The sequence below is a fragment of the Chanodichthys erythropterus genome, chromosome 3 (genome assembly GCF_024489055.1).
Source record: "Chanodichthys erythropterus isolate Z2021 chromosome 3, ASM2448905v1, whole genome shotgun sequence".
NCBI lineage: Eukaryota > Metazoa > Chordata > Actinopteri > Cypriniformes > Xenocyprididae > Chanodichthys > Chanodichthys erythropterus.
In genome coordinates this window covers 42,783,986-42,799,886 of record NC_090223.1, presented here as the reverse complement: position 1 = coordinate 42,799,886, position 15,901 = coordinate 42,783,986, and the positions used below count along the sequence as shown (strand labels likewise).

The 15,901-nt window shown below is 35.1% G+C and overlaps 1 protein-coding gene across 4 annotated transcripts; it reads right to left on the bottom strand.

Moving 5' to 3' along the window:
* Window positions 1-2,999: 2,999 nt before the first annotated feature.
* slc29a4a (solute carrier family 29 member 4a) lies at window positions 3,000-15,640 on the bottom strand. 4 transcript variants are annotated; one of them, XM_067382389.1, is made up of 12 exons: window positions 15,457-15,640; window positions 13,404-13,443; window positions 12,582-12,808; window positions 11,757-11,888; window positions 11,139-11,252; window positions 9,006-9,134; window positions 8,804-8,878; window positions 8,448-8,713; window positions 5,761-5,884; window positions 4,189-4,376; window positions 3,867-4,107; window positions 3,000-3,710 (listed from the first exon to the last, which is right to left on the bottom strand). In XM_067382389.1, exons 3-12 carry the CDS (start codon window positions 12,742-12,744, stop codon window positions 3,577-3,579), a joined length of 1,566 nt encoding a protein of 521 aa, XP_067238490.1. In that variant the 5' UTR covers window positions 12,745-12,808; window positions 13,404-13,443; window positions 15,457-15,640; the 3' UTR covers window positions 3,000-3,576. The 4 variants fall into 4 exon arrangements, with proteins under 4 accessions (XP_067238490.1, XP_067238489.1, XP_067238492.1 ...); XM_067382388.1 differs by lacking the exon at window positions 13,404-13,443; XM_067382391.1 differs by lacking the exon at window positions 13,404-13,443 and having other exon boundaries at window positions 8,457-8,713.
* Window positions 15,641-15,901: the final 261 nt, after the last annotated feature.

The window sequence follows — 15,901 nt, the reverse complement described above, 5'->3', positions numbered from 1 at the left end:
TTTTAAAAGTATGGGAATAAGCTTTTCCTGCTGCATGCAATTAAAACCTAATAAAATGACTATTGTCATTATATTCAGTAAAAATAATTGGGTGAGGGCTTATACCAGCCCAGCAGGTTTTATATGAATGTATTAGCTAAGAATAGGTCAGCTAATTTAGGAGGAAATCAGTACTGTGCCTGCTATCCAGGCAGGAAGGGATCGATTGCCTAGAATTTGATTGCCAATTGCACTTTTTTCCCTCACAGAGTCGCAGTAAATTGTCTGGTGCTTAACTGGATTTAGCTGATTATCCCACCAATCGTGTTCATAGCAGCATATCACCGCAGTAAAGAGGATCTCCAGAATGTCCTGCCATTGAACCAGTTAGTAGTACGAGGATGTGGGCGTAGCATCATGAGCTGTCGATCGTGGTGTATATGCTATGTATTAAGTTATCGTTTGTGTTTATTCAGATTGATCTGTAAACCGAAATGTAACGAATGTAGCCAAGATAAAATTATATACAAATCAGTGTTTGCCAAGAATGCTGGACAGTGTATCTGTGATATATGATAATCTATTTTGTAAACGTTGTGCAGCAGCGCCATCTGCTGTCGGGAAGATATTACATGTAGCAGGCTTTTTTTGATACCTCACATAAAATGTCTCCACGATCTAATAGATATCACTGAAATATGTGTCTCATAAAAATCTTATATGTCCCTGCGACAGCCCTAGGCTCTATAAAGGGGTAAAAACAAATAACCAATGTCCACTCTTGTTAGCCAATCATGCAACAACGAACAGTGTTTGGGAGAACTGTGTATATTTCTGCTTTATGAGGGAAAATACTATAGTGATTTATAGTAAATACTAGTGTTTTTGAACCATACTATAGTAAAGTACTTGAATTAATTTACTGTGGTAATTCTATAGTTGCTGTGATAATATAACAACAACTATAGTAATATAAACAAATTACTTCACCTAATATTGTACTAAGGTATAGGGTATGTATACTATACTACAATACACTACAGTTTACTGTAGTAAAAACTAAAGTATACTACAGTATTTATTACAGTTCATCAGTATGCTATAGCATTCATTAAAGGGTTAGTTTACCCAAAAATGAAAATTCTGTCATTTATTACTCACCCTCATGCCGTTTCACACCTGTAAGGCCTTCGTTAATCTTCCGAACACAAATTAAGATATTTTAGTTGAAATCTGATGGCTCAGTGAGGCCTCCATAGGGAGCAATGACATTTCCTCTCTCAAGATCCATTAATGTACTAAAAACATATTTAAATCAGTTCATGTGAGTACAGTGGCTCAATATTAATATTATAAAGCGACGAGAATATTTTTGGAGTGCCAAAAAAAACTAAATAACGACTTATTTAGTGATGGCCGATTTCAAAACACTGCTTCATGAAGCTTCGGAGCATAAATGAATCAGTGTATCGAATCTGGTGTTCGGAGCGCCAAAGTCACGTGATTTCAGCAGTTGGTGGTTTGACACGTGATCAGAATCATGATTCGATACACTGATTCATTTGTGCTCCGAAGCTTCCTGAAGCAGTGTTTTGAAATCGGCCATCAGTAAATAAGTCGTTATTTAGGTTTTTTTTGGCACTCCAAAAATATTCTCGTTGCTTTATAATATTAATATTGAACCACTGTAATCACATGAACTGATTTAAATATGTTTTGAGTATCTTTATGGATCTTGAGAGAGGAAGGCCTCACGGAGCCATCAGATTTAAACTAAAATATCTTAATTGGTGTTCTGAAGATGAACGAAGGTCTTACGGGTGTGGAACGACATGAGGGTGAGTAATAAATGACATTATTTTCTTTTTTGGATGAACTAACCCTTTAACAAAATGTAAATTATATAATATATACTGCATACTACAATTTACTATAGTATGGTTCAAAACACTGTAGTATTTACTATAAATTACTATAGTATTTTTTTCATGTGGGTAGCACTAGAAATCACTTACAGTTGCTCTAGGACAACAATGAGAATGTTCACATCAAACAAATATGCTTTGTGACATGACAAAAATGTAAACACAAATCATGAAAAGTTTAAAGGGATAGTTCACCCAAAAAATGTAAATTCTGTCATCATTTACTCATCCTCAAGTTGTTCCAAACCTGTATGAATTTATTTCATCTGCTGAACACAAAAGACATTTTGAAGAATATGGGTAACCAAACAGTTGATGGGCTCTATTGACTTCCATAGTACCCCCATACATGGCTAATCAAAAGGTCAGCTGATATTTAAAGCATGTAAAGTGTGTGGGAAGGAGCTATAATCATTAAATATGCTTTCTTCATAATATATATAATGTCATTAGGTAAACTACAGCTGAAAATACAATCAGGTTTTATCTTTCATGTAACAATTTTGTCATTGGAAAAATGGATGTTGTGGTTACTGTGATGTCATTTTATGAACTGGATGAAATACTCTGATTGATGTCCTTTCACAAGCAGCCTGGAATCAATCACACCTCGTTTGTTCGAAACCCGACAGGTTACTCCCAAGTTTTCTTTTTTTCTCTCCATCTCTGTCACCAATGGAGTTTGGGTTCCTTGCCACTGTCGCCTCTGGCTTGCTTAGTTGGAACACTTAATATTCAGCAATATTATTGATTTGACCGTATTGACACTATTGGATGAGAACTGACTGAACTGGACAGTGAGATCGCCATTTTCTGCAGAGCTGCATTATAACTGAATTTAACTCAATTCACTTATTGAACAGAACTGAATCAACACTGAACTGACTTTAGCTGAACAATGACACTATTTTCTTTTTACAGCATCATTGGTTGCATCATTGAATTATTATTTTCCAGTTTATCACTGTAAAGCTGCTTTGAATCAATCTGTATTGTATAAAAATAGAAGATGAAGATGAAGCATGAAGATAACTAAAAATGCTAAAAGAAAAATGCAGGAACATTTATAAAAAAAGAAAGAAAAAAGAAGCATTTATTTGGAGATGTTTACATTCAGTTAGCTTTAGCAAAAAGGTCCAGTATCCATATTGCACTCAAAAGACTATGATTTTCTTTTCGGCAAATCCCTTTAACATGCATTCAGATATAATGACCCTCATCTAGTACAGTTCCTCGGTTCTGTCAGAATTAACTCATAAACGTTCATGTTTGTCTGTCAATACCATATACAACACAAAACGTGGAGAAACATCAAACTTATTCACCCCAGATTTTCACATTGCTACCATCTTTATCACCACTCAACAAACGTTTGGCATCTTAACGAAAGCGCCTTCAAAGAACATTTGGCAACATGAAGAAAACGCTCTCAGAGAACAAAAGAGGCAACAGAACACATATATAACTCTTTACAGTGTCAAAGCTTGTTTCTTCATCTATTTGACTACATTCACAGGCACACAGCATTGCAGGCGGGTCAAAAGAAGCCTGCAGCAGAGGTCTGATTAATGGGAACTGCGGAGTTGCTACACAGTGTGGCAAAGGTTCCGCCTGATGAGATTGATGACAGGAACAGACATGTTTTGTTTTTTTTTCGGCTTGGACTGGGGTACTAGTACCCCTGGGTGAAGTTGTAGCCAGTCTCTGAGTGGAAGATGGAGCCTGAAGCGGTGAAACTGTAGGCAGCATAGGCGACCACAGAGCCCAACATCAGTCCAGACATGTAGGACACAGTCATTATGTTCCCTGTAGGACAATATCACATGAACTAAATTTAATGACTGCATCTCTAGAGAGAAGATTATAAATGCATCTTTCTGAAGACTTACATACAAGCACCTGTTCATCTGCATAGACTTGTGCATTTATACTCAATGAATCAAACTGGAGTGATACATTTACCTGCCAGCTCTCTCTGCTCAGGTGCCACCTTGCCTGCAGCATGAATCATGGGAACACTGCCAAAGTAGCCATTAGTGATGCCCATGAGGAGAGAGAAGATGCAAGGCCATGCCGGGTGGCTGAAGGTGGGCTTCTGAGCGGGATACACACACATGATGAACAGAGGGATGAAGACTACTCGCACACAGGAGCAGAAGAGAAGACGAGTCCCGTTCCCTTCATACGGCAAGGCTGCTAAGATCTACACACACGGACAGACAAGATTAGGCATCAGACAATTTCAAAAAATGTTCAAAAATGTTCTGTATGTCTCGGAACATACTTTGCCCACAAAGTCGGATATGTTGAAGATGGCCATGATCAGGATGGGCAGCCATTCCCCCAGTGTGACATTCCTGATCTCAGACTCCAGTCCAGGGAAAAGACACAACGTGATGAAGTAAGTGACGGCAATAGACAGCATGTAAGTCCAGATCACCCGGGCAACTACGTAACGATGCAGGATCATGTCTGCAACAGAAGGGGTCACTGCTCAATTACACAATAACATGAAAATTAGGTTGTTTTGACACATTATATTGTTCAAAAGAGACAGTAAAGCCATTTATAAGATTTCTGTTTCAAATAAATGCTGTTTTTTTATTTTATTTTTTTTACTTAATTATTAAATAAAGTATCCTGAAAAATGCTTCATGGTTTTTACAAAGAATACTAGGCAATAAAAACTATAAAAGGCTCATGTGACACTGAAGACTGGAGTAATGATGCTGAAAATTCAGCTTTGACAACACAGGAATAAATTTCATTTTAAAATATGTTCAATTCTAAAACAGTTATTTTTAACTGAAATAATATTTCTCAACATTACTGTTTTTGCTGTCACAAATATAGAGACTTCTTTCAAAAACTCAAACTTTAGTATATTTGCAAATTCTTGCTAATTGGGAATGCACAATATAGCGGAAACATTAATTATCTGAAAAAAGAAAAAAAAAATTTATATATATATACGCACACATACATACAGTATATATACACACACACACAGTATATATACATAACTGGAACACAATTGGAGTTATATTAAAAAAATATCCTGGCGCTTCCAAGCTTTATAATGGCAGTTAATAGTACCCAAGATTTTGAACTCAATCATGAAAGTAATCCATACAGCTAAATGCAAAAATGCATCGCTTCACTTTAGAAGTGAAGCGATGCATTTTTGAAAGAAAAATATCCATATTTAAAACTTTATAAACTATAATCACTGGCTTCTGGCAATGGCCGTACGCAAGTTGAGTTCCAGTGGAAGAGTGACCTCTGACCCGAGGCATGATGTAGGAGCTTAGGTGAGAGAAGACATCTCTCGTGGTTCAAAAAAATAGGGCTGTGCAACAAACTCAAGCTCCTCTTCCCTTATATCGAAATCCTTCAACATTTCTCTTTAAAAATTCTCGTTTTAGACTTCTTTCTTCCGGTATTTTGATTTGCTTTGTCAATACTTGCGTCAGGTCAAAGGTCACTCTTCCGCCAGAACTAGACTCGCTTACGGCTGTTGCGGAAGCCAGTTATTATAGTTTATAAAGTTATAAATATGGATAGTTTTCTTGCAAAACTACATCGCCTCACTTCAGAAGGCCTTTATTAACACACTGGAGTCGTATGGATTATTTTTATGATGGATGGATGTGCTATTTATTTTTATTTATTTATTTAGACAAAATAATATAGGATTTTAATATCAACCACTCAGTTAATGACAATGAAAATGAAAATAATTTATAGTAATATGTTTATCAGTTTAGGCTAGAATTGTAATATTATTGATCATACTTTCTTTATAACATGCATGAGGAGAATTATATAAAATACAGTACTGTAAATTAGATCACACCTTTGATGCCTGGCCAGCTCCGTTTAATCTTTGGTTTGGGTACATCAAATCTTACATAAGTGTTTCCTCCAGCAAAATCTGTGCAGCCGTCCTCAGCTGGGGAAGAGCCCACTGCACCATTACCCTTGAAAACAGACAGGACATCTGAACAATTCATACTCAATACATTATATCGGTATAGGACAGTGGAGTGACCATCAATAATAGTCTTTGCTTCATTATGGCAACCTTGCATTCACTAATACATGAAACAAAAACTAACACATCAGAGCCAATGGCCGCATCAAGCAGGTCACTGCAACTTTGTAAGAGCGTGCACCGCATTCAGATATTGTAATGCTCCTCCTGATGAACTAGCATTTCTGCAGGGGTTTTGTGAGGAGGGCCATTACTTGATTAAGTGTCTGGCTGAGCTAGTAAAACCACTCTCCTTAATTTGCTGAGAATAAAACAAGAGCACTCAGGTCCCACGGCAGCACAGACAGGGAACTGCTCAGGAGAAATACCCCTTCAGAGTATCACGAGCTACACCTAAGCTATAGCAGGGAAGAGCATTAAATATATCAAAAATAAATACACAGCAATGACTAACAGAGATACAAATATAGCCTCATTTTGGGGTGTTTTGTCTTTGCTACTTTAAAAATAAGCCATTCTTCAAGTTCCCCTGTAGTCAATAATTTTATCCCCTAAAACTCATCTTTGATCACCAAAATTACATATTTAAACGTTTTTTCCTGTGGAAAAAAATCTTAATGCCTTAAAATAGCTTGAATGTAACTCTACACCTTTGCCTCATTTAATATACACAGATCTATGAATATGATAATTAGATCATTAGAAAATACTCAGCAATGGTGTTGACCTATGAATTTGCATTACAGCATATTAAAAACACCACATATACATAAAAACAACATTAAAAACTTGATTTTCACCACAGGGGGACTTTAAAAGAATTTGTATTGGATTGTTCATGGATTTTTTTTCCTCATTCAATTCTAAACACCCCTAGGATAAATATTCATTAGGATTTTTGTTTGATTCTAAGAGCAAATATTTTTGGAGAAAATAAGATCGGTTCCCAATTATGACAAAAAATCTGACTAGCAATCATTTAGGATTTCTAAACAAGGAAATTTCTGGATGAAGATGAAGAAATTTTGAGAGGAGAAATGGCAGTGCTCAGTCTGTCACCCACAGGAAAACATGAAGTCACTCTGAAGTGCTTTCATATATTACTGTGTCTGAGTTAGCACTTAAATCATGCTCTCCAGTGTGCTTCTCGGGGCCGCTGAGAGCACAGTCTCAGAGAGCACTGACCGGCACAAATAGAATGAAGTTATGGGAGATTTTACAGAAAACGCTAAACATTTACAATTCTACATTTCAATGAATTTCATCACACATTACCAGCAGAGCATGATAATGCTACTAATTTATTTAATTCCAAATGGATTTCTAAACCATACATTGCAAAGAGAGAAGATTTGTTGTTTAATTTACACAGAATTCTTGGGGACATTTGCCTGCATAAACTGACCTCACATGTTGGGCTGGGCAGCAGTAATTATGACAAAAACACTTAAAGCAAAAGTATGAGAAAGCTAGAGAACATTGTGGACACACTCAAAATAAATGACTGAATTAAAGGCCCATGCACACCAATAACATTAACTATAAATATATTCTCAATACAAGATCTTGATGTGAGGTGCATCAATTTTTGGTCAAGATCTTGTATTGACAATACAAGAGGTGAGCACTCTGTAAAGTCTCCTCCAGCACATCCCAAAGACTTTCAAAGAAATTAAGGTCTGGACTCAGAGGTGCCAATTCATGTGTGAAAATTATTCTTCATGCTCTCTGAACCATTCTTTCACAGTTTTATCCCTGGTGAATCTTGACATTGTCATCCTGGAATATGGCGATGCATATTCCTATATGGTTGTTTAAGAAATGAAAAACTATACATCTTTAAGGGTTAAAAGAACCGTTGCCAAACATATAACATGCTAGAAACATAATAATCACTGTAATAATGATCCATCCATAGACTCTTAAGTATTTACCCATTAAAATACAAACAGCAACCTTTTTTTTGGCCGGGCAGTGTATATTAGAAAATTGCATTTTGTATATTTTTTAAATGTATTTTTATATTAATTACGTATTATATATCTAATATGTGTATAATACAAATTATATAATTGTATTTTTAATGTTTTCATTTTATAATTATAATTTATTAATCTATTTATATGTATACATATCAATACAAAATAAATGTTTAATAATATATATATATATATATATATATATATATATATATATATATATATATATATATATATATTCTAATGTGCTTAACTCCCAGTCAAGCTGTAATTTTGTGAAATTGTTATTTAATTGTGTGCATTAGAATGAATAAAATACTAGCTATGAAACTAGCCTTTAAGAAAGCAAGGAGTCTGCGACTATTCTAAAAATAGATGAAATATTAAAAAATATTTTCAATTTTATTTTTATTATAACAATAAAACATATTTAAAATCTCATGTCCAGCACAAATTGAAACAAAAATTTTTTTTTAGATGTGGTGAAAATGCCATTTGTTTGTTCAGAAGAATAACAGAATCACTATTGACCTTAATATGTCCTTCTCGCATTTGACATGCAAAACTTACAAATCTTACTTCTTCTGTAATGACATCATGGTGGACCTGGTACTGAGTTCCGTGGTGTGGATGGTCTTTGGCATGGGACAGGCCCTGTCGTGCCAGACTCGTGTAGTACTGGACAAAGCGTGTCCGTCGCACCAGCATGTGCAGAACAAAACAAACCAGCACCATACAGATGGAAATGACGAAGAAGATGATGGTGTTCTCCCTCTCGTTTTTGATCAAGAGTTTGGTGAAGATTCGGCTGAGTGAAATGATTACTCCTGCTGTGCCTACATAGAAAAAAAAATAAGCAATGAGAATCTTGTTTTTGAAGTTAGCTCAAACATCATGACAACATTAGATGGCAAAAAGCCTCTTACTCTCTCCGGTCATCACGCCCTGAGTGTAGCGTTTGGGAAGCATCCCCATGTATCCATAGAAACTGGACTGCTGCACTGGAGACACACCAGGTTAAAAGACTGTTATGGCTGGAAATGGTTGGGAACACAGTGTTCTGAGCATGAAAGAATGATAGAGACTCCCAACATGACATTCTGCAGAAAGGAAAATATGAATAAATACCAGTACATCCAAATGCCACAGTGCCCATAGACATCAGATTGATTACGTATGCCTGCTTTGTGGTGAACTTCTCCAGCCACAAATCAAAAATGGTGACAAAAAGCAGAGGTCCAAGTGCAAAGAGGTAACCTGCAAGAGATGATCTCAAATATAAACAAATCTGACATAGCAAAACTCAAAATCAAACTATGTTTGCAAGTAATATCATTTAATATTTCATTAAATTGTAGTAGATATCTTAACAGGCCTGATTTGTTTTTGAAGGGCTCTTAAAGGCATAGTTTTTCCCAGAAAATCTTTGACACTCTCATTACATTCCAAACTTCTACGACTTTCCTTCTTCTGTGGGTCACAAAAAAGAATTTTGAAAAATGTCCATATAATCAAAGTTAATGAGGCCTTGTTAGGGGTTCTCAACATGCAGTCATTTTATGAATTTAGTTTTAATTCATTTTTATTTAATTAAACTATAAAATATTAAAATAATATAAATATAAAAGTATAATGCAATAATTTAAGACATTTCTCCTTACATAGAACCTTTTTGGCAAAAAGGGTTCTTTAAAATTGAGTCAAGAATCCAAGATACTATAGTGAACCTTTTTTTCCCTAATAGTGTACGGACAAAACACTGAGACACATCACCTTGTGTGTTCCACAGAAGGAAAAAAAGTCATAGGGGCGATCCAGACAGAATGAAAAAAGATGTGTTTAGAGTGAATTATTATTATTTCTTAAGTTTAAAATGTGAGACGCTGCAAAAGACACAAGACGTGAGCGCAATGGATAAAGACGTCCGTCTAGCACGTGTTTACATTGGAAAACAAAGGAAAAGTAGCGTGGTGGAATGGAAAAATGCGTTCTAGGTGAACAATTTCATTAAAGGTGCCCTAGAATTAAAAATTGAATTTACCTCGGCATAGTTAAATAACAAGAGTTCAGTACATGGAAATGACATACAGTGAGTCTCAAACTCCATTGTTTCCTCATCCTTATATAAATCTCATTTGTTTAAAAGACCTCCTAAGAACAGGCGAATCTCAACATAACACCGACTGTTACGTAACTATGTTACATAAACAATATTTGCATATGCCAGCCCATGATCAAAGCATTAGACAAGGGCAGCCAGTATTAATGTCTGGATGTGCACAGCTGAATCATCAGACTAGGTAAGCAAGCAAGAACAAAAGCGAAAGATGGAGCAATAATAACTGACATGATTACATGATATTTTTAGTGATATTTGTATCACTTTCTAAATGTTTCGTTAGCATGTTGCTAATGTACTGTTAAATGTGGTTAAAGTTATCATCATCTATTACTGTATTCACGGAGACAAGAGCCGTCGCTATTTTCATTTTTAAACACTTGCAGTCTGTATAATTCATAAACACAACTTCATTCTTTATAAATCTCTACAACTGTGTGTAGCATTAGCCGTTAGCCATGGAGCATAGCCTCAAACTCATTCAGAATCAAATGTAAACATCCAAATAAATACAATACTCACATAATCCTACGCATGCATGCTGCATGCATGACGAACACTTTGTAAAGATCCATTTTGAGGGTTATATTAGCTGTGTAAACTTTGTTAAGGCACTGTTTAAGGCAAGCGCGAGCTCCGTGGGCAGGGAGCGTCAGCATTTAAAGGGGCCGCACAGCATAAATCAGCTCATATTTAATGATGCCCCAAAATAGGCAGTTAAAAAAATTTATTAAAAAAAATCTATGGGGTTTTTTGAGCTGAAACTTCACAGACACATTCAGGGGACACCTTAGACCTATATTACATCTTGTAAAAAAACGCTCGATGGCACCTTTAAAAACATGAAATGGACATATTATTCCCTGTTTGCTGCCATTCTTGATGGTCGCTAGTGAAGAGTTTGTGGCAGTGTGTGTCATCAACCAGTTTCCCTGTGTTTTCCTACTGTATCCATTACATATGATCTTCTTAGAGTGTATTTAGCAGTATTTTGTGAGTGCTATTCTTCAGGTTCAGATGAGTGATGCAGCTGTCAGACTGGACTGTTGCCGCTCCTCCCTTTCCCCTCAGGGCAGTCGCTCGCTCAGGTCAATCAGTGGCCTCCTCCCCCATCCCTTTGTGCTCTACATAAACAGACTCACCCACAGTGATCCTGGTGTGCAGGCTCAGCATCTCCACCAGGACATTGTTTAGGATCACGGCCACTAGGGCCACAAGAATATATGTTAAACCCATATCAAACACGATAGATGTTCCTGGAAGACACAGAAGACAAAGACAAAATGACCTCCAAATTTATTGCACGAACCACAAAGTGTCATGCATTTTCAGATATCAGATCCAAAATGTTAAAATAATAGTTTAATTGTTAAATTTGTTCAATTTAATTGCTGAATAAAGTATACATTTCTAAAAAAAAAAACATACTGACCCCAAACTTTTTATTATACTACATTTTAATCTATTATACTCATCTTATTATATTAGTATACTTATATTTGTAATAAATAAATTGTATATTTAGATTAAATAAATAAATAAATAAATAAATATATATATATATATATATATATATATATATATATATATATATATATATATATATATATATATATATATATATATATATACATACAATAAAATACAAAAAAGAAAATGTTTTAAAACTCACAATAATTAACATAAATCATAAGTGACTTGATTTAATTTTACAGTTATAAATTCTAGGTAAGATATGAGGCATAAATATAATGGAGTACCTTCAAATTTATGATGCAGGTAGTCAACGTCTGTAATGAAGCTATTGTAAGGCAGCAGGAAGCCCACTCCAGCCAGGAGCATGGCAAAATAGATCCCATGGTAACGGTCATCTGGAATAGGTTCCTCAAACACTATGCACAGAAATCACACACATTTGTATGCACAAACAACAAGTCAGAGATAGAAACAAAGTCCAATCTATGTTTTATTTGTATGACATTTCAAAATATATGCATTTTAAATATTTGTCTCCTAGCTTGTCTGCAGTCTCTTTGAAGTATATTTATGCATATGTATGAGACGTTTGACATTTTGCTCTCTCTCTCTCTCTTTCTGGATGAGGAACTGATTGATGGAAGCATCAGTGGCCTCTTGCTGGCTTCCTCATGGTTGTACAGCTTAAGTGCTTTAGATGGAAGAAATGAAATCATGTTTTAAAATGAAAATATATATATATATATATATATATATATATATATATATATATATATATATATATATATATATATATATATATGGCCTACCAAACTCCACAGTATCTCTTATGCGAAAGATCAAAGAGTAACCTGTTCTCCTGATCAACTGATTTAATAAGCGTGACCTTTGTAACCAGGCAACATGAGGGGACAAAAGACTCTCCACATAACATGATTAGACGCAGCAAGCACATGCCAAGTAATGTAACCTTTCCAACCAAAGCCTTTATCCTTGCCAAACCAAAGCGTGTATTTATACACATTATACAAACACAGCTAATATGAAATAGTGACTCAAATGACCATTTGTAGTCAAACTGAGGCACATCATATACATCAGAGACTCACCAGGTTCTGAAAGGGCCAGCACTCCTTTATCAGAGATGTCTTTCACCTGGCTGTCCTCTTCTTCCAGCTGATAGCTTTCAAAACTGAAGCTCATCACCACATTGCCCTCGGGGGTCGTGCCAGGGGTGGCCTGTTTACGTCTCTCTACTCCTTTTGAGCCCATATTCCCCGTTTTGGGCTGAGATGTCTTTCAAAAAGGCCTTTTTTAACAGTGGCAGAAATATGATCTGTAAGAGGATGAAAATTATTTGTGTGTCAGCAACTTACAATACAGATTAGATGCTATACATTACATCCAAAACTATAAATATCTAGATATTTAGTTTTAGTTAATCTCAAAATTTAAAGTATAGCTATGCGATATTTCATTTTAAAGTCTTGTAATAATTGATTTTTTATATTTTTTTAATCACTTTAATATAAGGGTCAATGACGTGATGGGTCATTTTTTTGTCCAAAGGCCTTAATAATAATAATAACAAACAAAGATATGACATCCAAAGTGTGTAAGGTAGTACAACTAGATCTCTTTTACTGAATCCAAAAGGTTTTAATTATATTTTTGCTAAGTTTTTGAAGTGCATACGGTTTAACCATCCAATACAGCCATTTCATTTGTGATTAAAATATCTTAAAATGTAATAAATGTATATATTTTTTATTCTAGCATGATTTTATAACATCATATATCAACACAGTGCAACATGGTATTAAAATTATGTGTAGAAGTCCTTGATTTGTTATGAGAAAGAATGTCCGAAAAAATGTATTTCACTGATGTTATTCGGAGTAAACAATATAAAGGGAACATTTTGGATATACCATTTTCAATATGTGACAGGATGTGACATCATTCAGACACCTGCAAAGAACCACATGATCATGAAGCAAAGCAACTAACTGTCTCTTAACTATTTGAAAAATTCATGTTTTCACTTGTTCATACGCATGTCCCGAAATATCAGGTCATTCAGTACAACCGCTATAAAACATGGAAAATGTTGTAATATTTTAAAAACTTGTACTAAATATAAAATGTTTGATTGGCCTTTTGATATCAGCCTGTTAGCATTGTTTGAAAATATTGCCATTCGGTGCAACCAAAAGTGTCATTTGGTAAAACCGAAATTTTGGTTAAACTGAATGACTTTTTTGACAAACATGACAAATTTTGTCCATCTTGTAAAAAATGACAAAAGCAGCGTTAACTGATTATAAAACCACATAATACACAACATTGTTAAAACTTAATAAAACTTAAAAACTATATATATATATATATATATATATATATATATATATATATATATATATATATATATATATAACTATGCACAAAGTCACAGAATAACATAAGATAATGACATTCTGATCAATCTTAACATCTTAAACAAATAACCAATACTTAAAAGATAGTAACATGTATTCTGTGTTTTTATTTTGCATGCATTTCTGATGTAAACAAAGCTCAATGCACATTTTATATGCATTATGACTCTGGATTTGAGTTTTTTCCCCCACTGAGATTAAAGGGCCCTGTGATGTCAAAATGGTTCTAGTGACTGAAGTGTAATAAAAGCATGCGAAGGCTGAAGAGCAGCCTCAAGCCACTTTCTGTTAAGTCAACCATGCTATGTGACATTTCACTTTTGGCTATTCTGTATGCCTGCGTGCAAGTGCAGGTAATGTTTTCTTTATATTTGCATATGCATGTGTGTGCATCATTACTAATGAATTGTCAAGGGATATATTGCATCCCTGTGTATTCTATTTTAGGAAGGGACAGTCAGATAAGCTCAAAAAATCTATTCTGTTAATGCAAATCAGGCACTTCCAGCGAGCAGAGCATTGGCCAAGATGTTGGACGCGCTATTGAAATTTTTCTCATCTTGGAAATCTGCCAGTGCGTCCTTTGAAGGAGGCTGGGGCTAGCAGAGCATGACTGGATCAAAAGAAAAGCAATCTTTGATATCAATGTTACGTCACTGACTAGAGAGCGGTTAGGCACATTTTGTGCCTTATCCAACCCGTGTTTGAACTGAGTGATGAACAAACCAAAAGGAATGGTTCATTGTCAATAATTTACACAATGAGAGCTTGTAACCAAACACTAAGACATACAACATATTCACCAAGCTGTCATGTAGCATATATTGTCATAGTGGCTCATGCTGTTTAACTAAGATACTGTATGTAAACAGTGATGAAACAAGCAAATAAAAGCACAAGAGCAACACCTGCTCCTGAACCATGAACCGTCAGGATGTGTCAGACTCATTTTACTCCGCTTATTTACAGTAATTCTCTATAGGCTAGATGAAAATGATAAGCACAAGCAAGGAAAGGAATATATGTATAAATATATAAAAGCTTCCAAAATGAATAGAATTGAAAATAAGCTGATGAATGCAGACGAAGGATGTAAGAGGAACAATAAAAGGACCTGATGCTCGCGTGCTTTGTTGTGATATAGCCTAGTGTTGTTGTGTGTTTAACATAAGTTAAATCTCTAAAATTCGTGTAAAAATGTGATAAAAAACAAGACTAAGTCTAAATCCAAATGAAGTATGAACACTTGCGCATGAAAAATAAACTAATCGTGCACTTCGCTACATATAATTAGCAGTACGTCAACACGCCTTTCAGTGGGCACTAATTTAATCACTTTCTTCTTTTCAAAACACACCATCCCTGAGAGAAAACCTCACATCATTTTCTGCTATCTTTCAGGTGCTTTGTTGCTCTCACGGGACTTGTTATAGTCATACAGTCAAATCGCAGCATATATTTCCATTATTCATCTAGCAGCGCTCATGCATCATTTAGAGAGACAAAAGCGATACAGTTATCAGAAAGACAACAGGTTAAATCTTACCCCCGGAAATTTATATGTCTCTTTCCTGCCTTGTTCGCATGTTATTCTGTGTAACCACAACCCTACTTTACATATGAAGCATTTTCATCATCCGTGCGGTGATGTTTAGGTTCTCCGGTGTAAATATCCTCCTTGCCAAGGTGAAGAGCCACAGAGCCGCTGTCATTCTCCCTCCCACACAACCCGTTTGTATCGGTCTATAAGCCTCCAGCTGTCTGCCAAGGCAACCCGCTTTCATTATCGCTTTATTAAAGGAAACCTGCATTAATGCACTTTATGATTCTGAATTTCCATATCGCAATGAATAATAAATGCGAAACTAATCAATGATTATCATGCAGTTTCGCAATTTAAATATAAGTATTCAGTTCTCATTATTTCTGAATAGATTTCTGAACATTTTTTTTTTAATCCTTGTAATAATAATATACTGTTTGGGATCAAT